Source organism: Convolutriloba macropyga, chromosome 13 (assembly GCF_964194025.1).
Source record: "Convolutriloba macropyga chromosome 13, txConMacr16.3, whole genome shotgun sequence".
Taxonomy (NCBI): Eukaryota; Metazoa; Xenacoelomorpha; order Acoela; family Convolutidae; genus Convolutriloba; species Convolutriloba macropyga.
In genome coordinates, this window is record NC_134480.1 from 11642172 (window position 1) to 11665654 (window position 23483).

A 23483-nucleotide genomic window follows, 5' to 3' on the forward strand; every position below is an offset into this window, starting at 1 on the left:
TTTGACATCAAGACATTCGCGACTCTCAAATGCAATCAGGGGAGAGTGGTCTAGTGTTATAATTCGCTTTGAATGCGAGAGGCCCAGAGTTCACTCTCCGAACACTTATTTTACCACCGGAAACTATCAAAGTCGACCTTTTGATGAAACACAAAACTTGCAGAATTGCTTGCAACCTTCAAAATTGCGAAGCTTGAAACAGAAACAAAGTTCCTAGTAACAAACCCTCTTTCTAAAAACAAGGGTCTAGTTGCATGAAATTTGCTAAGGATGCGCGGACCCGGGATAAACCCCAGTCTGTCCCCAACTTGCCACCCATTTTGGAACCGATTTCGTAAAACAAGAAAAAATTAATGAGTATGTTAACGGGGTTGTTGTTCACAAAACAGACAAATCGCTTAGCATGCGATAGGTACCGGGGTCATGCCCCGCATAGACAGAAAATATTTATATGAACCATATTTCTGAAAATACAATGTCATGTAGAAAACCTTGTTCAATATAAATCCGATTTCAACAGCTGTGAGCCGTCAAAGCAACCCTTTTACGAAGCAGTTAACCTTGAAAGATTTATTCGGACATTCGAACTTGAGGAGCTTGAACCAGACACTTAACTCGGTTCACAACAGTAATCTGCGTCTCTCAATGGACAGTGGTTTAATGGTATGAATTTCGAATCCTTTCCGTTTGTGTCCACAGTACGTTATGCTCCCCCGCAACTACACAGTACGTGTCATAACATGTTAAATTATTATGTAAAAATATGGGGCTGGGTGTTTGGGGGTGCAAATAATACGCACCCACTAAGCTGGGGGCACAAACTGAAAACATCCCGAATTTCGCATAGTGCGGAAAATTCCGGGATAAATCCTCGATTGTCCAAAACTTCAAGCCCATTTTCCAAGCAATTGTGTAAAAGAAACAGCTAAATGATGAGAATGTCAAAAAGTCTTCGAATCTGTTGTTAACCTGAAGCGAGCCTCATCAAAGCCAGTTGCAACAAGCCTGATGGAAGCCAACTGCAAAGTTAGAACTCCCCTTGTAACAATGGTAGAGTGGTCTAGTGGTATACTTCTCGCTTGAGGTCCGAGAGGCCCCGCGTTCAATCCCCGGCTCTGCCCGAAGACTTATTTTACCAGAGGAAACAATGAAATTCAAAATTTTGCAGGAAAATTTCTGTAAAGTTGCTTCTGCAGGAACGTTTCGGTTGCTATCCTAACTTTTCACAATAAATGAAGAGCGAGCCTGAAAAACAGCCAGTTTCAAATTTAGAACTCCCACTGTAACCACGGGGACAGCGGTCTAGTGGTATGGTTCTCGCTTAGGGTGCGAGAGGCCCCGGGCTCAAACCACCGGCTGTCCCCGAACACTTATTTTTTTTCAAGAGGAAACGATAAAAGTCGAACTTTGATGACGCATTTAACTTGCAAAGACTTGATGCATTTTAAATTATTATACAAAAATATGGCACGTGTTTGAGGGTGCAAATAATCTGCAACCACAAAGCTGGGGAACACACGGAAAAGATCCTGAATTTCACATAGGGTGCAGCAAGCCCCGGGATAAATCCTCGATTGTCTCCAGCTTCGAGCCCATTTTCCATGCAATTGTGTAAAAAAACAGCTACATGGTGAGTGTGTCATAACGACTTCGTTTCTTTTGGTAACCTAATTTTTCACAATTAATCCAAAGGGAGCCTGATCAAAGTCAGTTGTACAGTTAGAACTCCTACTGTAACAATGGGACAGTGTTCTAGTGGTATGATTCTCACTTAGGGTGCGAGAGGTCCTGTTTTCAATCCCCGGCTGCCCCAAATTTACGCGTCACTGATTAAGAAACGGATCTTTTCCGTTTGTGCCCCCCCAGCTTAATGGGTGCATATTATTTGCATCCCCCAGACGCACGTGCAATATCTTTACATAATGATTTACTATGTAATGACACGTGCTCTGTAACTGGGGGGTGCATAACGTACTGGGGGGGGGCACAAACGGAAAAGATCCGAACAATTTAGATTTTTGCAGGAATTTGTCTCCGCTGGAGAATAGAACTGAGAAACGAGATTATCAGAGAACTTGATCTCGGAAAAATTTTTTGACATTACGGCATCCGCGACCTCTACATGAACTCAAGGGACAGTGGTCTAGTGGTATGATTCTCGCTTTGGGTGCGAGAGGCCCCGGGTTCAATCCCCGGCTGTCCCCGAACTTTTTTCGCCAGAGGTGAAAAAACAACATTGCAGAGATCATTGCTAACTTTCAGCGATGCTGTCTTTTTGTGAAATAAGGCTATATTCAAACTTCTTTCCCCTGAAAAAAAATGCCTTTTAATTTTACTGTATGAACTTTCCTTGTTTTTTTTCCCTGTAGAACCCAGTAGGAGCTGCGAATTAGCCATTATAATTCCTTTATACTATTAGAACGGTGTGAAATATCAATTATTGATTCGGATCTATTCTCTCCCTTCCTCCAAGTGCTTTTTATTAACCCCCAGGGAGGGGCAGAATAGATCTTCATATTCAAGCCGGGAAAAGGAAAAGCCAAAATCAGAAGGAAAAGGAAAACTCACAAAGTATGATGCAATGACTTTTCCCACAAAATAGATTGGGAAAACGAGGAAGAATACGATGAACAATCCGAGGAAGTCCACTTTTCCAAGATCAGTTGAGATGATGTTCAACACCTCCCCACTGTTAGTTTGACACAACATGTAATTCTTCAAATGCAGCACCTAAACTAAACTACGTCGTAGAAACAGCCTTTCCAAAAAATTTCGGATTTATTCTTTTTCACCCCCCCCCCCCCCCCGTTTTATGGCCCGGATACAAATAATGTACTGTTATATCGTTACTATGTAAAAAATCAGCATGAAAGCCCGGGGCCTAAAAGATATATGCTGAGGGGGGGGGGGTCGTTTAGCAAAAAAAAACGGATCTATTCTGTTTTGGTCCCCTCGTGTTTTTTTACGCCCCCAGCACCGTTACAAATTATATGGTGTTGTATAGCACCTACTATGTAAGAAAATAGCACGTGCTCCTGGGGGCGTAAAACATAAGCTCACTAAGGTGGGGGGGAAACAGAATAGATCCAAAAAAACTTTTTCCTTAACTTGAAACATCTTTCCTTCAGGAGTAACCAGTATGCTAACAAAATTTGTATTGATTACGTGACTCTGATAAAGTCACTGAGAAATTCTGGCATTCATCGAGAACCGCGAAGCGTTTCGAGATATTTGCCAGAGTTTCGAAGTGACTTTAGAAGGGTCATGTAACCATTTCCAAACAGGCGTTGTACAAGTTCAGTCAACACAGCCGGCAGATTGCCGGAATAGCTGCGAAACAATAGACTTGCGTGCCGTATAAGAGATAGAAACAGATCTAAATTGAAAAAAAAACCGACGCTGCGAAAAAAAGCTAGGTAATAAACATTCAGCAATAAAGTATAAGAGCTTGTTAAAATTCATTCCGCAGAAGCCTTTTATTAGGGACCTTTACTGCACATATGAGTTCCTTTGACATTAAACTAATTCAAATTCCACTTAAGTTTTAAAGTGCAAAAGTCATATTATTTAGTGAGGTAAGCCACAAAGGATCAATATCTAATCGCCAAAATGGTCTTCAAACCTTTGCTAGAGAGGGAAAGAGAGAGAGAGAGAGAGAGAGAGAGAGAGAGAGAAAGAGAGAGAAACGATGTCACACACCCAAACGCCGATAGTGAGAGGAAAAAGTCATTAGGAAATGTTGAATAATAATAATAATTTGTTCCTGCGTAATCGCAGCGGAACAGCATTAGGTCACAGCGGCCTGTTCTCAGATGCCCTTTTTCTTATTATTCCACACATTTCAGACTGTTCTTTTAATGAGCAGCGTTGCTCTTTTTTTGTGACTAAGGCCACTTTTTTTTCGTCTGAAACTGAAATGTTAAGTCTTCACGTGTAAACAGATATAAAACGAAAAAGAGCATCAGTCGACGAAAAAACACCAAGAACGCCGCAATATAGCTTTGCTCAGCTTGCAGCTTCGCAGCCGTCAAAGCATTTTACTAGCAAAAGTGACCACTTTTTTATTGGGAAAATAAAATAAGATTCAAGATCTATACCCCCAACCAATTAGTGCTTATAGTTGCACCCACATACTGTAATTACACTCCCGTGCCAGCACGCTGGTCAAGATATTCTAGGTTAGGTCTCAATTGATTTGGGGGAAATAAATAAATCCTATTATTGCAATTAAAAAAAACAAGAAAATCACTTTTGCAGACCGTCAGCCCTTTTCATTTCCTGATGAAACTCTTTTGATGAACCGTTTTTAATTTTAAAAACTTTGAACGATTTTTGGGATCTTTTTTGTCTGCGCTCCCCCGAGCATGGTGGGTGCATATTATTTGCAAACCCCAGACGCACTTGCCGTATTTTTAACCAATGATTCACAATATAATAGCACATGCTCTGTAACTGGAGTAGCATAAAGTAATCGGGGGTGCCACCAGCAGAAGAGATCTCAATTCTGCTATATGTATATAGATTGCATTTTTTCCAAATTGACTTTCTTTTCAAATAAAAGGAAAGGGTTAATTTTCTTCAATAAAAGATGGCAGACGAGGACACAACACTGGCAAAAACGACTTGTGAAAAACTTCAAAAATTCAATGGTTGGAAAACCTCTAGAAAAGATTGACTGAAGCGAAAAAGAATCGGATCTTGAATTCTTCGGAACTTCGATCGCCAGATCTTTTCAGTTTGTGTCTCACCAAATATGTTGAGCAAAAGGAAACGAATAAAAAATTAGAGTTTTTTATATTGGGTAAATGTTTCTTAAGTTAAACACCAACACAGCTGTTAAGGCAGGGATACTTTGTAATAGAGGGATCAAAACACTTTCGTAAAACTAACAAATAACGCCTGAAAATTGTTTAGTAAAAAAAATTAGGAAAGTACGAGAAATAACCCGCAAAAATAAGCCAAATTCTTGGTGCGGAAAGGACAGCTAAAAATGAGATCTATTATGATAAACATAAACCTACTAATGTTGGACGAAAAGCTCTGGAACGAATGTGGAGGCAAACAATTTAGAGTCAAGCTAGAAAAAACTTTACAGTGCGAAAACTTCTGACTAGGGAGTGGCTTGGCGTCCGTTTTTCAGGACCAAAAGTCAAATGGGTCACACAAAGAACCCGTCAAGCAAAAAATTGCGCTAAAAAAGGCCACAGGACCGATAAAAATGCTAAACTTTGTTTAAGAACAATTAATCAATCAAAGTTGTTGCCCCTTTACCAAAACTCGTGACCGGAGAAAACTTAAATCAGACAAAGAAAAAAAAGAATAGGTATAGAGTAGGTTGCCGGATTCAACTTCAGTAGCTTTGGTTAACCGTACACTAAGAACCTACTAAAGCTGTAAGAGAGATGCGATCAGGCTTCACCAGTTTATCCCTTTTAAACGAAATTTGCAGCAATTTTGGTATGCGATTGACTAAAAACAAAACAAAAAAAAGCAAAATAAAAAAGAATTAATTAAAAAATGAGAGCTTTTCAAATAAAGTAAATCCTTCTTAAGTTAAACACCAACGCAGCTATTATGGCGGAGATAATTTGTAGAAAGAAAGACCCTAACACTTTCGTTAAAACTAACAAAAAACGCCGAAAAACTATTTAGTAAATAAATTAGGAAAATACGAGAAATAAACTGCAAAAAAATTAGACAATTTCTTGGTGCAGAAACGACAGCTAATAATGAGATCTAATACGATAAACATAAACAGACCAATGTTGGACTAAAAACTCTGGAACGAATGCGGAGGCAAACAATTTAGAGTGAAGCTAGAAAAAATTTTACGGTGCAGAAACTTCTGACTAGGTAGTGGTCCAATCCCCGCAACAGCTTGAGTGAGTTTTTGACATTAACCACTACACTTCACGGGCTATATACTTTTCTGGCTCACAACCACTTTTATGTTGGAAAGAATCAATTTATGAATACGAGCAATTAAAATCACACAAAAATCAAAAGTCAAGCATGCAAAAGTAACTAGAGAAGTGAAACCGAGTGCTACAGAAGAAAACGGTCAAGCATCAAAAAATGCATAAGAAACACACACATGTTTACAATAATTTTTGCAATTAGGAAATGACATTAAAAAGAAAAACTCGTCGTTCACTAGATAGATTCCGTACAGCAAAAACATAACCGACTAAACGTCGGAAGAATTGCTCTCGAACAACTAGTGGGAGCTCTAATCAATTGCAGCCTGCTTCAGCCGGGGGAGGGGGCCTAAATGGGACTAAGAATTTCAATATTGGGCTAAAAATAACCATATTAGAGGTTAACATATACCACTATTACGATTTAAAGAGGGTTTTTAATTGCTCTTCGTTCAAGAGCAATTAAAAATCCCAGAAAACGATATCAAAGCCAAACTTTCTTCGAATCACGGAAGACAGCATTCAAAAAAAGAATTAAAATTTTCTTGAGATTGAACAAAAATGACCGCCAATAGCGAAGTTAACACCTTAAGATACACATTATGAGCAGAAAAAACATGCCTTAACCACAACCAAATAGATCACAGATTAACAGCATCAAAAATCTTACTGAAAAATTTGATCGAAATTGCGTTTTGGTATATAATCACTTTTATAAGCACTACACGTATTTTAACAGTAGCTGTTTCACTACTCGTAGCTTCAAAATTCACAAACTAGTCACAGATCATATGATGGATGGAGTAAAAACCCGAATCATTCATTATTTTTCAAACTTCAATGCAATTTCAAGAGAACCTTTCGCTATATCAGCAGAGCAAAATGATTTCTCAACTTGTAGCCTAGTACATTCTAAAACTAATGTCATGATCCACTTTCTCACTAACTTTACTAAAATTGACCGAATTTGCAAACTCCAAATAAGGTCAGCCAGTCACATTCCTCCTCCCATACCGCCCTCCCTCCATCGTGAACAAAATTGTCCTTAGGTGCACGAATCAACTGATGTTAGTTTTGGCACTAATAATGCTATTGTTTGGTATAGGCCAATAATAGATTAGCCTATTATTAATTTCAATTAAAAAATTCCCATTACGATGACGTAAAAAATATCAATTATGCAATTATAAATGGTCATATTCCACCGAGTCGGTGAAAAGTTCCGAGCAAACTTACCTTTCTATATATGAGCACAGTGAGAACAATTCGCAATTTGTACGACAACTGATACATTGTGAAGAAGGTGACAGGGTGCATGAGTGGGTACACAAAAGTGCAGACCAGAATGCCCACAAAGCAACCCCAGAGACGCAGTGTTGCGTCATCTGACGGGTTCTCGTCAATATCAGTCAGCGCCGAAAGCAACCCTCCGAGTAGGAAGGCAGTAGCTGTCATTATAGATGCCTAAACATGCAAAAACCTCAAGCATATATGGACAACTATACTAAAATTTTGACAACTGAAGTGAAAAAACAAGTTATTGAAATCGAAAAACAACCGATTGACGTCGAAAAACATGCTCTTAAACAACCGGTGCGGTCATTGGCTTATAACCTCATCTTATTTTGGGGAGCCGTGGTAAATTTAAGTCAGGACCTCGTTGACATCAATTGGGATTGAAACAAAAACAAAAGAACTGACAGAATATTGAGTTTCACGTTATAACTCATGAGCATTCACTCTAATCATATCTGATATCTCAATGCACTTTGACTGAATAATCTCACATTACGTTGCCACTTTCCAAAAAATCGAGAATAAACACTCGATTTTTTGGGGCTTTATCACGACCCATGTTTAAGGATACGCGTTTTGAGCAGGCATGGAAACGAGCGACATTAGGCTAACTAAGTTGAAATTTGCATAAAAGTACCCTTTCCAAAGGATGCAGTATCTAATTACCGAACAGAAAGAAAACTGAATTGGTTATTAATTCAGACAATTAGTGGTTTTGGTATTACAAATAGCAATGTCCAAGAGAACAATGATATCTTCCAATTTGGTTTCAGGTAATTACTAAAAAGTAGGCTATTTACATGATCAAAATGGTTTGGTTCCACAAAAAGCAAAAGTTTGTTGGAACTTGACTATTCGAACATTGCAACGTAATTCAAATTGACTAGCAGTAGAATTTGAAACCCATTTACCTAAATACAATTATAATTTATTTTTGTAATGACAATTTTTTTTGATATAAAACTCAAGGATGTTTTTGTTTTTTAAATCAGATTACGGAATCACTCGACACCAGTTCAACTAAAAACATCGCCGGCAGATTACGGAATCACTCGACACCAGTTCAACTAAAAACATCGCCGGCAGATTGAATCGAAATTAAAAAAATAAGATAGACAGATCGGCCACCAGTCCTTTAATAGACCACTAGACTTTTTGGTTAGATTCGCACTGTCAATTTTATGAGACATACGGACTGTAAGGAAAAAACCATGAAAAAGCTTTTTCAAAATTGATATTTGAAATCAAAAACCCAAGACTAATGCTCAAAAATTAGGGCATATAAGTTTGGCACTACTTAGATGCACACTATTGCTCTTTAACTAATAAATGTTCATAAAATTTAAAGTTCCATAAGTGATTTCAGAACTCATTTTTTGAGTTAGGTAAGTCACGTATTTTACCTAAAAGCAGAAATGACGTCACGCACACATAATTTAACTGTAGAGCAGTAGAATTCACTGAAGTCATTGAAAAAGACAATTCCAAGAAGTCAGGTCAAAAGAATCGATGGAGATGACGAATTAAAAAAACATAGCAGACGTACAATTCAAAGAAAATTCATTGACTAAACAAAAAACTAGACCTAGAACGAACTATGTGTGACATCAGAAAACCATTTCTCAAAAATCAGATCAAAAAATTTTAAGAAACAGAAAATCAATGTCAAAATACCGCATGTGAACAAAAACCACTATGGAAACATGGTTCCAACAAAAAACAAGGCCTAGAATGGACTATGAACGGATTGGGAAAAGCATTTAGAAAAAAATCTGATCCAAAAAATTGAAAAAAACATTAAAAATCAGAGTGAAATTGCCGCATGTGAACAAAAAACCACAGGCGAGAAGGCGACTTTTTGTTCAAACACCGTTTTCTCACTCTACTTTAAAATTAGAGCGAAAAAAGTTCACGCCGCAAAACAACTCGCTTTTTCGCTCCATTTCCTGTTTCGGCGTGACCAAAATCACAACTCCATATTGACTTAAATCAAAAACTAATCATGAAAATCACGAACTAATCATGAAAATGTGTGAACAGATCTTTATAGAAAGACAGCGCCCCCATACAATTCAAATTCTTTGAATTGTAACAAAACCACGATGTCCCCAATAATAACCGCTATCGCTTCTCGGTTAATTATAAAAAAACAGATCAAACTAAAATTAGTTCAAATAAACATAGTCACGATGTCAACATAGCTGCTGTTGAACCCAGACTAGAGTCATGTTGAGCTAGCGCAAACACACGGTCATGCTTTCAACCGATGGATGGCACTGTGAGAAGCCTTTGATTGAATGCCATTTAATAATGGCATCAAAAATTTTATCTAAGGTTCAGCGGTTGCTCTTTAAGGTTCGCGCGCAGGCGGCATTGTAGCTGATTCACTAATTATTACAAAAGATATTTAGTCGGAGGTAGTCCAGATTACTACAGGCATTGATTGAGTAAAGCAAGAGCGAGTCCCTGAGATTGGTGATCTCGGCCATCCACTAGTACAGCAATTCGCTTACAGCTATGCCTTCTTCAAAAAGTGAGAAAAATTACCTAAACCAAACTGCTATCGATACAATTAGTAATGCCTCGTTAGAACAACTCTAACTTGCGCCACCTCAAAAAACTTATTATTTAAAAGCAGACGACACATCGAACTCCATGCATTTCACGCTGCTTTCAAATTCATTTAGAGACAGATGTAGTCCCAAGTTAGGATTTGGGGAAAACTAGCTAGGCGAGCTCATGGGGAATAAGTACTCAAGTACATAATTCTTATCTTTTCCCTTGAAGACGCTTGTGTTGCCTCTGAAATGCCTCTTGAATGGTTTCTTGTGTAAATGCTGAAAAGATAAACGTTTCAAAACAGATCAGCGAGAGCCTGATCTTCTGACGGATATTGGTATGTGATTCTAAAAAATAAACTGTTTCACGCTAACACCAAGCCCTCATCCCGAATAATTTTTCCTATTAGTTTCCCAAAGCTTCCCTTTAGCTGCTAGCAAACAAACAAAGCACGTGGACCAATTCGATCGCCGTTTGCTAGAGCAAAATCAAGACAATGACTTTTCAAGTTCACTTGTTTGTTCTATAAAAAAATGGTGTAAAAAATCATCAAAAAACGCAACTGAAATTTCAAATAACTGAACAAATTGAACAATGCAATAAAAAAAATTATCTGCAGCCTTCTTACGACTCAGAAGATAGCAAAACTCAAAAATCATCCATACGTCCGAAGATAAATGATCTCTTTGTAATTAAATCATCGCAATATCGTAACACCGTTTTAAGGACTAAGCAGCGCGTAAATAGAAAACGCACACAACGTGCCGAAAATTGAAACAGAGAACAAAATGCACCCATATTTTGTAGGAAACTGTTTCAAGTACTTCAGTCGACAAGTAATTACCCATTGGATACACATTGAGAACCTTAAAAACATCAGATAGGAATCGTTAAAAAGCGTGTGCGAACTAACTGCGAATTACTGTCAAAATACGGAGACTGAACAAAGAAAATCTTCCGACCCAAAAATCTGCTTTCTCCAGTCTATACAAGGTAGAAGAATTTCACACCGCAAAACCGCTCTTTTTGCTCCCGTTACTAGTTCGGTGTCACGAAAATCACCACTCCAATTTGACTGTTATCTAAGTTCCACAATCAACTTAAATGTCAGAACAGAGAATTAAAAGGCAATTCATATCAATCGATTAAGAACATATTGAAATAAATTCTGAAACTTAACCTAAGATTTTGAAGATCAGAATCATAACCAGCCCAAAAATTATAACCGCCAAAATACAATAAACTAAAGAAATTGTCAATATCCAAATATAGCCGAAAACTTGTTCGGATATTTGAAAGTCATATTTGGATATAACTATACACAACAAGTTGTAAATAAAAATTACAGCCTAGTGTTTCTGTTCATCTGAATTGTTTCAGTTAAAAAAAATGGAAATAACAGCCAATGACATTGATAACCTTGAAGAACCAAGACAATTGAAGAACGTTAAAATCTAAAATGGCAAATCACGCCAAAAAATGAAAAATGTTTAACTAAAGTTGTCATAAAAAACAACTTCAACCTGATTTTAATTCTCTGCACTGGTCCAATATACATTAAAACCAGAAATTAATGGCAAAAGCCATTCACAGGCCAAACTCTTGCTAGTCAATTAAAAATTTCTCAGAGGCAGGAAAAGAAACGATAAGATAATTAAACTTAAAAATCCAAAACGCAGAGAAAAATAAGCCAAACTAGAAAAAAAGCTGATAAAAGTAATTAAAAAACAGGGTACCACCAAATAACTCGAAAATCAATATGTAACAAAAAACAGTGTTTGCTAAAATGCATAAAACAAATTTAAAAATAAGACATTAACTGGCTTCAGAAAGCACAATTACAGTTCCAAATAAATACTGAGCAGAATTTCACGAACTTGAAAACTCTCTAGCTTAACTGCTAGACTAATGGCAGAAGTCACAACTTGAATAAGAGAATTTAAGAAAGAAACAGTAAAATGCAGGCGGTCAACAAAAAAAGCTAAACTTTAATTTTAAAAATGAAAAACAAAACCCAAACGAATAACAGGTTAAATAAAAACCGCTCAGAACGACGTTCAGAAAAACGTCGCCGGACGTCGCAGGAAAACTTTAAGACGCTTCCATTGACATCAAACACAATAATGGTTGAAAAAAACCTACGAACGTTGAAGGTTAAAAGTAGACAAAAAGCAGGCCAAACAAGGAAAAATTTTGCTGACAAAACAACCAAAACGCGAATTCCAGTCGACGTAAATGGGTAAACAAAATGTTACAAAGAACAGTAGTTTCCAGAAACTCCAATTTCAGCAAAACAACTTGAATTGATAAAAACTAAAATTAGGGCATTAAATTGCTTAAGAGGGTCAAATAAGTTTAAAACCTAAAAAAGGAAATCCGTTCACGCAAAGTAGCGAAAACCATATATGAAAAACCAGCATCAGTACAAAAACTTACCCGTTAGGGGACTATAGACTCAAAAAACAATTGGGCAACCCCTATTGAAATAAATGCAGCTTGAGTTTTATGAAAAAACTATTAGAAACCTGAACCGACTAACAAAACTCAAAATTTCCCTTCTCGCCATGAAGTTCTGCTTATTCAGACGCGTCAGTGAAGCGCATACTTACAGCCAACTAAAACTCTAAATGAGCTGCCTAAACGCTTAATGCTTTCTAGCTTTACCAGTTTATCCGTTTTCGAAGGGTAAAAAACACTTAAATGGCTGAAGCAAAAGAAATAATGATCTACGATTAAATCAAACGTTAAAGCAAAAAAAATTACATCAAAAAGACACATACGTTAGGAAAAAATTGCCACGAATTTGTTAAGAGGTCATTTGAAAAACCAAAAAAACAGAGCCGGTAAATTGCCTAAAATAGCCGCCGTTGACCCGCTTGAAGCTCATCGGGATTGAAACAGAAAAAGAAAGAAAGAAATTGACCGAAATTTTTCTCCTTTTTAGTGTCAAAACGTATTCTAATTGGGCGGGCAATTTCAGTTGGATTCTAAAACTATACTCAATTCATCTTCTCAAATGAAAATTAATACCAATGTCAGCTAGGAAGCACTCTAATATACTTTGATAACCTAATTCTCGATGACTTAATGACAGAGCTTTATCGGTTTATCCCGTCTCTTTTGATTTTAATCTTTTGACATTGGCAGTATTCACCACATTACGTAATTGAATAGGTGAAACAGCTAAAACCCATGAATTTGAAACAGTGAGTGAAAGAAGTAAGAAGACAAATGTGAAAATTATGACTTTTGTAAAACGAAAAACGTGATCAAAAGATAAAGCGAATTTAAAAAATGAGAGCGCCTAAATAATAGCCGTTGAGAGGCTGACGGCTACCATTAAAAACCAAATATTTATCGAAAGCTCCCCCAACCGCAAAGACAGTCTAAATTTATAATTAATAAATCTTCATTTCGCGTGATTGCTTTTGTCTAGAGATTGTCTTACGGCCGGCTCAGTTCATAAATAAAATTTGAATTTTGGACAGTTTATAAAAACAGATTAGAACAAAAATCGAAACTTGATTTTAACTTATATCCTCATCACGGCATGAATGAAAAGTTTCTAATAAACTATTGATTGCATCAAGTTGACTAAAATAAAAAAAAGCTGATACATTCCAAATTCAATATTCAAATTATTACCAGTGCACTAAAAGTTTTGCAAAAGTGAGTGAATTTAAATGCGAGGCAAGCTATCTTCTACAGTCCAGTTTTTCCTTCTTGTCGACGCATCGTAGAAAAAAAGAGAAACAGCTTCTAAGGTATTATTCTGATTGTTTTTTTAAAACAAATCAGCGTTTCGAATGTATGAAAAGGAGAAACAGTAAAATTTGTTAAAGCAAAAATTTGTTAAAGGAAAAATGAAAAAACAAAGTCAGTGACTGTTGATATTAGCTTCGAATTTTAGATTAGGACTATTAATATTGTGATTTCCATTGACTTTGATTCAAAATGCGAAATCGATTCAACTCAACCTTTCGGAAATCGCCAAATTTTACCAGCTGAAGTTCCAAATCATAGCTTTTTTAATGTTTTCACGCCATTTCCTGGCAGTCATTAGATTATAAGCTTTGGAATACTCGGCCAATCAAGTTCAACTCCTGAAATCCTCAAAATTTTCCATTTTTTGGTTATAAAACTCAGGGATGTCTTTGTTTTTTAAATCAGATCACGGAATCACTCGACACCAGTTTAACTAAAAACACAGCCGGTAGATTACCGGAAAATAGCCACGATAGAGGCCTGTGGCCTTGCAGGAATTGAAACAACTAAAAAAATAAGATAGACAGATCGACCACCAGTCCTTTAAAAGACCACTAGACTTTTTGGGTTAGATTCGGACTCTCTATTTTATGACACATTAGGACTGTAAGGAAAAACCCTGAAAGAGCTTTTTCAAAATTGATCATCGAAATCTAAAACTCAAGACTAATACTCAAGAATTAGGACATATACGTTTGGCACTACTTAGATGCACACTATTGATCTTTAACTAATAAATGTTCATAAAATTTAAAGTTCCATAGGTGATTTCAGAAGTCACATTTTGAGTGAGGAAAGTCACGAATTTGACCTAAAAACAGAAATGCCGTCACGCACACAAATTTTAACTGCAGAGCAGTAGAACTCACTGAAGTCATTGAAAAAGACAATTCCAAGAAGTCAGGTCATAAGAATCATCGATGGAGATGACGAATTAAAAAAACATAGCAAAACAATTCCTGACATACAATTCAAATAAATGTCATTGACTTAACAAAAATATAGACCTAAAACGGACTATGAGTGAATTGGAAAACCCACCTCTCAAAAATCAGATCAAAAAATTTAAAAAAAAAACAGAAAATCAATGTCAAAAGGCCGCATGTGAAAAACTACTAGCGAGAAATGGAAATTTGGTTCACACAAAAAACTAGGCCTAGAACGAACTATGAATGGATGGGTAGAAACATTTAGAAAAAAAATCCGATCAAACAAATCGAAAAAACAGTAAAAATCATAGTGAAATTGCCGCATGTGAACAAAAAACCACTAGCGAGAAAGCGAATTTTTGTTCAAACACCATTTTCTCACTCTACTTCAAAATTAGATCGAGAAAATTTCACGCCACAAAGCCACTCGCTTTTCTGCTCTTCTTCCAGTTTCGGCGTGACCAAAATCATTACTCCAATTTGACTTCAAAATTATCATGAAAAGGTGTGAACAGATCTTAAAAAAAGACAGCGCCCTAATTCATTTCAAATTCTTTGAATTGTAAAAAACCAAGAGCACCGCAATATAGCTTCGCTCAGCCTACAGCTTCGCAGCTATGAAAAACATTTGGTACTTTTTCAAATCTATGAATAAAGCATAAAATATAAAACAAAACAAGAAAATAGAGAGGTAAAGGATGCACACCAAATATTCTACAAAGACCAATTACAAAAATGAATATCATCCCGAGTTCTAGCATAATAATTCCTGACAAAAAACAGAGCCTAGTGGTTCGCATTTCAGCAAATACCTCAATAATACTATTTTCATAACCTCCCCTGACTAAAGAGTCCCTTCAAACATAGTCCTTTTACAATTGTTCAAGTCCTTTTCATAGTCCATTTACAAGTTCAATGCTCTAGCGTTACCTCGGTGAGGATGCATATCGAGGCCACAATAAGCTTTGTTCTCCCAAAAAGCCACAGAGCTTTCCTCACTGAATTCCTCTTTCCTTTGTACTTGTTATAACACCTGAAAAAGTCACCCCAGCGAATAAAATTTATTCTAGAAACTAGTTTTCGAATACATTTACCTCTCAAACTCTGCATACAAGTTTTCGACTTTGTCCACCTCTGGAACTCGATAATATTCATTGTTAGGGATGTTGTTGTTCTTGAAGGCACGTCTCAGAAATTTGGACAAGTAGCTTAAAATAGAATGCAGCTGAAGTAGGTACACATTCAAATAATTTAAAAAGAAAACAGTATCTCAACTAACAGATGATAAAACTTGTCAAAGCAACATGCTTTATCGTATGGGTTTTCGACACTCATTCACATAGACTTACTTTGCAACTGAAATATTTGATAGTTTAATTTCAACGTTACAAAGAAGCTTTAATAATGAGTTCTCATAGCATCGGAGGGAGCAGTTTCTTTTCTTAAGTTTCTTTAAAAGATAAATTAAGAAATGCCCCCCAAATGAGTGAAAATTGGCTGGTCTAGGGCCCTATCAGCACTATGTCTTCATAAAGAATTTCGTTTCATTCAAATATATCAATAAAATGATATTATACACAAACATCAGCTGACCAAAATGTAAAACAGAAGAGACAGCATTAGAAAAGAAACAACTAATGGCGAAACTAGATGAGTAGTAGTAGTAAATAGGCTTTAGGACGAGACCAGGGGTGAGATTCACCCTTCAGTTTTCAGCTGGCACAATTTTCTTGGCAGGGTTACAGGAGCCACAGAGACAGAGAATTCGCAAGGTACAGGGTTCCATCTCGTAGCTCCTATCGTCGAATTCGTGATACATCTTTGTCAGTTTTGATTTCATTAACTCATTCTTATAATGTGCTTGTTTAGGATGTTCATAAGTCGCGCAGTCCGTGTCCAAAAATTTTTATCGGTCTTCTTCAACCTGTTAAAAAGAACTTCGAAGTTTTCGTTTTGCCGCGTTTCTGTTGATCTGGAATTAGGTTTGTCGTTCGAATCTAGAGCATACTTGTCTTAGCATATTGTGTGGAAGAATAGAATATCGTGTAGTTCGAGATACAACGATACAGGCAGTATGTTGAGTTTTAGTAGTCGCTGTTTGTAGTCCGCATCTTTTCCGCATATCCATGCAGTAGCTTTGCGTTGCACTCGTTCAAGCGACTTCAGGTCAGTTTCTGATCCGTATCAGACCTGGGAAGCGTAGCTCAGAACAGTCACTACGTAACCGACGTACGCATTCAGTTTTGTTTGTGTGAACAGTTTCTTTTCAAGAACCAGAAGGATCGCCAGGCCTTGGTTGTTCTTTGAGAGCATTTATCACTCCAGGAGATATTTCTAGATAAGATTACTCCAATTTGCGACACAACTTCGAGTGAATCGCCGGACCAACAGCCTCCTTTCCTCAACTACAGCGCACACTCAGGCATCAACATTTTCGCGCCTCAAAAATTTCCTTGAGACTCAACTGCAGATGAAACTCCTTAGGAGAGCAAAGCTTTTCCTTAGGCAAGACATGATATCAGCGTAGCTGTCTTCTTTTAGCGCAGAGAGCTTCGATACCAGTTGCTTTAGCGCGTTTAAATCTAGTTGATGTTGAGAAAGAACAACTCCACCAAATCATGCGAAGACAAGTGGACAAAGGTTTCTTTCTCAACAGCAATTAATCCTTGTTCATATTTGTTTTTTTTAAATAGATTTACGATACTTGTAGGGTTCGCTATTTCTTTCAGGGCAACTCCTTGGAAGCGGTTGAAAAATTTTGACAAAAAAATAAGTGTCGTTGAACTCGGAATCCCCAAGTCCGTTGGCCCTGATATCTAATCTTGATTCATCATCAGCTGTCGTTGATTTAAGAGCGTCGTGATTATCTGCCATAGTGAAAGTTTCAATGCATGCGAATATTAAGCATCTTACTCGCTTTTCGTTATTAAGAAGTGAAAACGCCTCTTTATCTCTCAAAGAGCTTTTCTCATTTTTCAATAGCTGTGTCGTGATATATATATTTGCTACGAGTTGACAAGCTTTTTATTTTAATGATGGGTCTCGCTAGGCAAAACTCTTGCTTAATTTTGAGTTCAATTGGCAGAGCAAAATCGAAAGATGTTCTGACAACTGAAAATGAATTAACAAGACAAGGATTTGAATTAAAGTGGTTATCAACAAAATAAAACGGAAAGAACAGATATTTCTGATCACGTAGGGGGAAATAAAATAAATATGAACAAGTAATAAGTTGCCAGAGGGAAACATGAAATAATTTCTGATTAATAGTGATTAGTGAAGGACAAATAATAGAGAACTAAATTATGATATCATATAAGATTTTCATCCTTAATTTAAGATAATGATTGAAAAGTAAAACACAGGTATCACACACTCTCTTGAATTTGGAAAAAAATTAAATGTATGGACATTTTTTCAAACAGTAAAAACATGTTTACAATACTATTACTTGATTCCCGTTTAAATGTCTAATAACAATTTATGCACTGGTTATCATATTTAGCAGTTTTTATTAAATGTGAGCTTTAGGCAGTTCTAATCAGAGTTTGTATTCCCTTCTGCCACGTAAGCTGTCGTGTAGTCTTTGGGGGCTTCTGTGGTCAGCCATATAGCGTACCCGCGGATCAGGAAGTGAAACAATTCCAATCACACGAGAGATGTTCGTCTCTTCTGGGGGATGTTCTGCTGTAGATTGAACGATTTCGCGACCAAAGATATTGGGTGGGCAAAAATTTTCAGCATCAACAGCTTTGCGTTGATGTTTTGGTGGTGCGGTGATAAGGGGTCGGAGGTAGTGTCTTCGAACCAGTATTAAGTTAAGCTTCGTCGATTTCTACCACAGGATCTCTTATCTGCGATTGTTTTAGAAACAGTAGGTCGAACTTGTTGCAGTGCTGAATTCGGTGCAATAGGTAGCGGAATGGCCAATTCGCTCGGCCAACCGATGTATGTTGCTTCATTTTGGCTCCTGAATGCCAAGAATTTGGAGAATTTGGGGATGCGTCCCCGCATCGCGTGTGCAATAATGGACTTTGAAGATGAAACACCACTGCCTGGATTGGATTTTTTGTGTTTCACCTCCTTTTTCTATTGATTTTACGTGTAAACTCCTTTACTTGGCACTGAACTTTCTCCTCCAACATTTTTTGTTTGTTCTTTGCGTACCAGCATATACCTTGAGTAGCGTTTGTCGTTCCGGCTGCATCCCAAACAAAATCGCTGTTGCTAACCGTAACTGCCGGCTTCGCTGGTTTCTTGATAGTCGAGGTTATGGGACTCATTTTGATGATATTTGACATCGTGGCCAGTACTTCATTTAGTCCCTTACGCATTTTCTTTGACTTCCGTTTGCTGAGTTTTCCAGGTCAATTTGAAGTGCACCGCCTGCTCTGAGAGAGAGATGGAGCAACAAGGGTTCGAGCAGATGAACTGGCTTCGCCATCTGTAATTTTTATCTCTCCGTCGTTGGCCTTTTTTGGGTTCACGTTCTCTCTTTTTTCAACTCAATGTTGCTCCTATAGACGTATTCTTTTTTGGTCTTTGCGAAAGGACAGCCTCAGGCGTACTTGTGTCTTCATTCAAGTAAATTTTTATAATATCCTCGTATGAATGACAACTTAAGTCTAGTGCAGATTACTCTCAGCGGGTAACACTGTGAGCTTAGCAGGGCGAGACCTTTGTTGTTTTTCGTTTACAAATTCGTAGTTGGTGGAAAACACTCTTCAATGCATGCTCTATGTGGAACGAAATACAAGCCAATTTTTCTTATTCAATACATGCGAGTCTATTCCAAATTTTCTCTATTAATCTTTCTGCCGGTCCAATTGCTCGATGGTCGTTAACTGTAGCTGCAAAAACGTCTGATATTTTTGTTCCCGAAATTTATTAATTGATATCCCACAAGACACTTTGCTTGATCCAGAAAAATAGATTAAGGAAATCGTTGATTTTCTACGTATATATCCAAAAATTTTGTGACATAAAGGTCCTTCGCTTTGTCAAATTTACTGCACTGCGGTTTATAGTAGAACGATCTATTGCCGCGAGAAAATTTAATTCAATGCCTTTTTTCATTGTTAGTAGGTCCACCAGAATCAATGTGTGTATCCTGTTTCAGTTCAGCACAAATTAAATGAGGGCGAAATTGTTTGACGGGAATTACTAATTTAAGATTTGTACCAATTGCTGTGCAGAGTTTTTAGTTCCATATTCATGTATGGCCACCAGCAGTGTGTGGCCATGCATATCATGCCCGAGGTACCTGGGTGACTGGCACATAAAAAATCTGTTAAAGGCCCTAGCAAGACGTTTGGAATTGCAATCTTTTCTTCTATGCAAACGGATTGAGATGGTACATGAATATCTAGCCAGTAAGAGTGGATGCACGGGTTGACCTGCTCTAACCATTCCTCAATGTTTTTGAGGATAAAGTTGCGCGCTTCTTCGAGGACCGCGTCTTTGCTTAAGAAAGACAATAATAGGAAATTTTTGTAAACCTCTTCTATGATTTTGTCAAATGTGCGTAATTGTGGGCTAGCTGTGAGGATGTACTAATGTTGGAAAATACGGCTGGTGAAGATGGCGTTATCAGTGTAGTTGGTTGCTCCGAAGTGCGGGAGGAGTTGCTGAACCTAACTCTAGTTATACGTTTCTTTGATAGCATTGTGACTTTATTTATTGAGGTTGATTCTTTTGAAGATGAAATATGATAACTAACAAAGTTTGATTGTGAGCTGAAATTATGAAACTGATTTTGAGATTGAGTTTGAGCAAAAAGTACTAATGTTATTTTTGTTGATTGACTTTTGCGCCTACGATTGGAATGTCTGAGCGAAAAATTAGTCTTAGATATATGCGTTTCTCGCCATGCGTGAGTTTTTGCTTTCTTAATTTGGAAAGAATGGATGAATTGAGGGGAATTTGACTTATCTAGTGTAGTGTTAACTGGTCTTTGCAACGCGGGGTATGAATACTTGGAAAATTTAGTGTTGTATTTGGTATTTACTGAGTGACTTTGCCTAACAGGTGACAGAGGAAAAGCATGCTTGTGCAAGCGAGTGGCAAAAATGCTAATTAAATTTACTGAGTTTAGGTCAAGTTCACTTTGTGTAGTGATAAGTGGTCCGGGATCATGTGTTTTAGGTGAATTGTATGAATGAGATGCGGATTGAATTTAGCTTATTTTTAATGAATGTGCCGAGGTGATAATGACTTAAAGTTTTGGAACAATGTGCTCCTCATTGTTGACAGGGACTTTTTGATTTGAATTTTGAGAAATGACCTCGACAGGTCTTTGATTTGAGTGTCGAAAATAGCATCGACAGGGCGCATGTGTTCAATTGTAATTTGATAAGGTAAAAATCTATAAACCCAGTGGTTAGACGACTATTGTATGATTTATTTGAGTGGATTTCATTTAATATCAAAAGAAGTGCTCTGTGTTTAATTTTGATTTTAATTTTTTTCCATACAGACAATTTTTAGACTATTTGAGAGACAAAACTACACCTAATATTTCTATTTCGTTGACGCTGTATCTTTTTTTGGAAGAATTTAGAAATCTAGATGTAATAGCAATGGGTCTCCAATCGTCTAAAATTAAATGTTCTGGAGCCGCGCCAAAACCGGCACATGAAGCATCACATTTGGCTCATGTTTCGGCTTCGGGTTGTAATTACATTTTTCAGTTGCGTTTGCAATGCGGTTCTTTTATTCAAGGGACTTGTTTTCATGAGCGTCAATCCAAACAATTTTTGCAAGATTTGAAATCAATTTAAATATATAATGTAGTGAACCAATCAGGAACAAAGTTTTTTTAGGTGTTCGGCTCTCCATGAGTTAAGATTTCTGATGTTTCATTTTCGATTGGCGAAATTTCTGATTTTAAAATGTAATATCCAAGCCAAAGCATTATAGTTCTGCAAATTGACATTTGGGTAGGTTAACCCTAAGATTTTGCGTCATCATGTTTTTTAAATACAATTGAACACATATTGTTTATGTTCTTCTTCTGAGCCTTTGCTATAAATCAAATTATCATCTAGAAAGCAATATGCAAATGCTATGAAAATGTAATTCATGGTTTTTTGAAACTCTGCAAGCATAATTGTGCAACTATGAAGCGCAGTTTGAAATCTCTTTTGTGCGCGACATAGCGCCATTTATTATATTGAAATCGCAGTGTTAACTTTTTCAGCATGTAAGTCTAACTGACTATATGAAACGATTGAGATCCATTGTGAAAATATGTGTTGCTTTGCGGACGCGGGATCACTAATTTGTTTAGATATGGATAGGATTAGCGTATCAAGGCTGGGTTTTTGGTATTTTTTTTGTGTGTCCCTTTCTTGTGGATTTTCTATTTAAAGGCGAATTTTAAAGATTGATCTTCTCTAGGAGTGATTACGTTTGGTGAATGAAAGTATTTGTCTGGGCAAATTGTTATTTTTGTTATGTGTTTTTCATGATATAGTTTTTTAAGTTCGGAGTTTTTTTAATTTTGAAATTAATGGGTAAAAAGACAAATAATGAGTATACGTATCATTTTTGGTGTCATGGCTGAAAACGTTTGTAAAATTTTGGTTTTATAAACAGTTTTTTAATCTTCCGATGCGAGATAATAGATAAGGGAATTGTAGTTCTATCTTTTCCTTGAAAGCGAAATGGCGAAATGTTCTGAGATATTTTTTCTTTGTTTACCGTTTTGAGATAGGGGTTGTGTGACCGCAAGTCCTAGTTGGTCGAAGAGATCGCAACAGATGAGCGGCTTGAGGCAACAGCAAAAACAGTGAAGTCGGCAGCTTATATCTGCCAACCATTGTTAGTTAGTGGTGTTTGGATTTTTCCCCCGATGGGAAATGGTTTTAATCGAAAATTTTTATAATTGTGGTTTCTTGATTTTGCGTACTCATTTTACATATGGATGACGACCAACTACTTGAGCCGTGAGGGACTCAATCAAAATGCTGCCTGCGATTCCTGAATCAACTTGTTGAGATATTTTCAATGTTGATGGGTATATTGAGAGGTTCGGTTTTCTCGAGGTCAATATGTATCGTAACAACCATGTTGTCTTCTCCGCTACTGTAGTTTGTCTTGTATAGTCCTTACGATATTTGTAAGAAATTTATAAAATGTGGTCCTTCTTCTACTTCGTCGACCGGTTTTTTCTTTGGAATTGGTGCTTTCTGAGTTTTTTTGTTTTCTGCATACTTTTGCAAAATGATTTAACAAACCAGAGTTATAAAAAGTTTTACCTTTAGCAATGCGCTTATCTCGATATCCACGAAGTGATGATGCCCCACAATTGGAACAATGTAGTAGTGGTGGTGATCGATTGCCTTGTCTGTCAAATTTTTTTAATGCGAGACCAATTTGAAGAGCGAGTACTGTGCGGGTATTGAATTGCATTGACGCTGGCGAAAATGAGGATCGTTTTGTGAGCTTGTAATTGATGCTTATTTCGCATAACGAGTTCCATTTTGATGGCCGGCTCGAGAGCTCACCTCGATTCCACTGTTCATTTTAAAAGCTCTTTTTGTATTTCTGGAACAATTAAGTTAGTGATAAAAACGTCTCTAATTAGTGTTTCTTCCTTTTTCGAAATCAAAAATTTCCGCTACTTCTTTAAGTTTTCCATAAAGATGCTCGACTGTTTCTCCTCGGAGTTTTTTAGTATGAGGAAGACGTGTTTGTCAAATGTTATGTGTCGGGATCTGAGGAATGCGTCCTCTACAATCTTCCAAATTTCTACAAGAGAACTATAAGCTCCTCCACAACAAAAATAAGAAAGATAAGAGAGAAAGTTTTTTGATCGGCGATTGGCAATAGTTTATTTCCACACATTATTTTTACTTTTATGAGTCGTTGGCTTATATTTGAGCAATTCATCGTCTGTTGTGCGTCGGGGGCTTGACATTTCCGTTCCGATTGTGCTGAAGAACCAATGATCGTTTCAACGTATATAGACTCCAAGGGCAATTATACCAATCCTGGCTTAGGGCCGAGATGAGTA

The 23483-nt window shown here is 37.0% G+C and overlaps 1 protein-coding gene and 1 non-coding gene across 2 annotated transcripts in view; one reads left to right on the forward strand and one right to left on the reverse strand.

Annotated features, from left to right (window-relative positions):
- Nucleotides 1–23483, reverse strand: part of LOC142351621 (ATP-binding cassette sub-family C member 4-like) — a 152563-nt gene that overhangs the window by 87501 nt on the left and 41579 nt on the right. Inside the window, exons 2-6 of the mRNA XM_075403758.1 lie at nt 15747–15823; nt 15562–15675; nt 15398–15500; nt 7155–7382; nt 2569–2730 (exon numbers count right to left, since the gene is read on the reverse strand). Coding sequence (XP_075259873.1) covers nt 2569–2730; nt 7155–7382; nt 15398–15500; nt 15562–15675; nt 15747–15802 — 663 coding nt within the window. The 5' untranslated portion in view covers nt 15803–15823. The remainder of the gene's footprint in view (nt 1–2568; nt 2731–7154; nt 7383–15397; nt 15501–15561; nt 15676–15746; nt 15824–23483) is intronic.
- Trnap-ugg (transfer RNA proline (anticodon UGG)) lies at nt 2133–2204 on the forward strand. The gene has a single exon. It is a non-coding gene; the product is annotated as a tRNA-Pro (tRNA).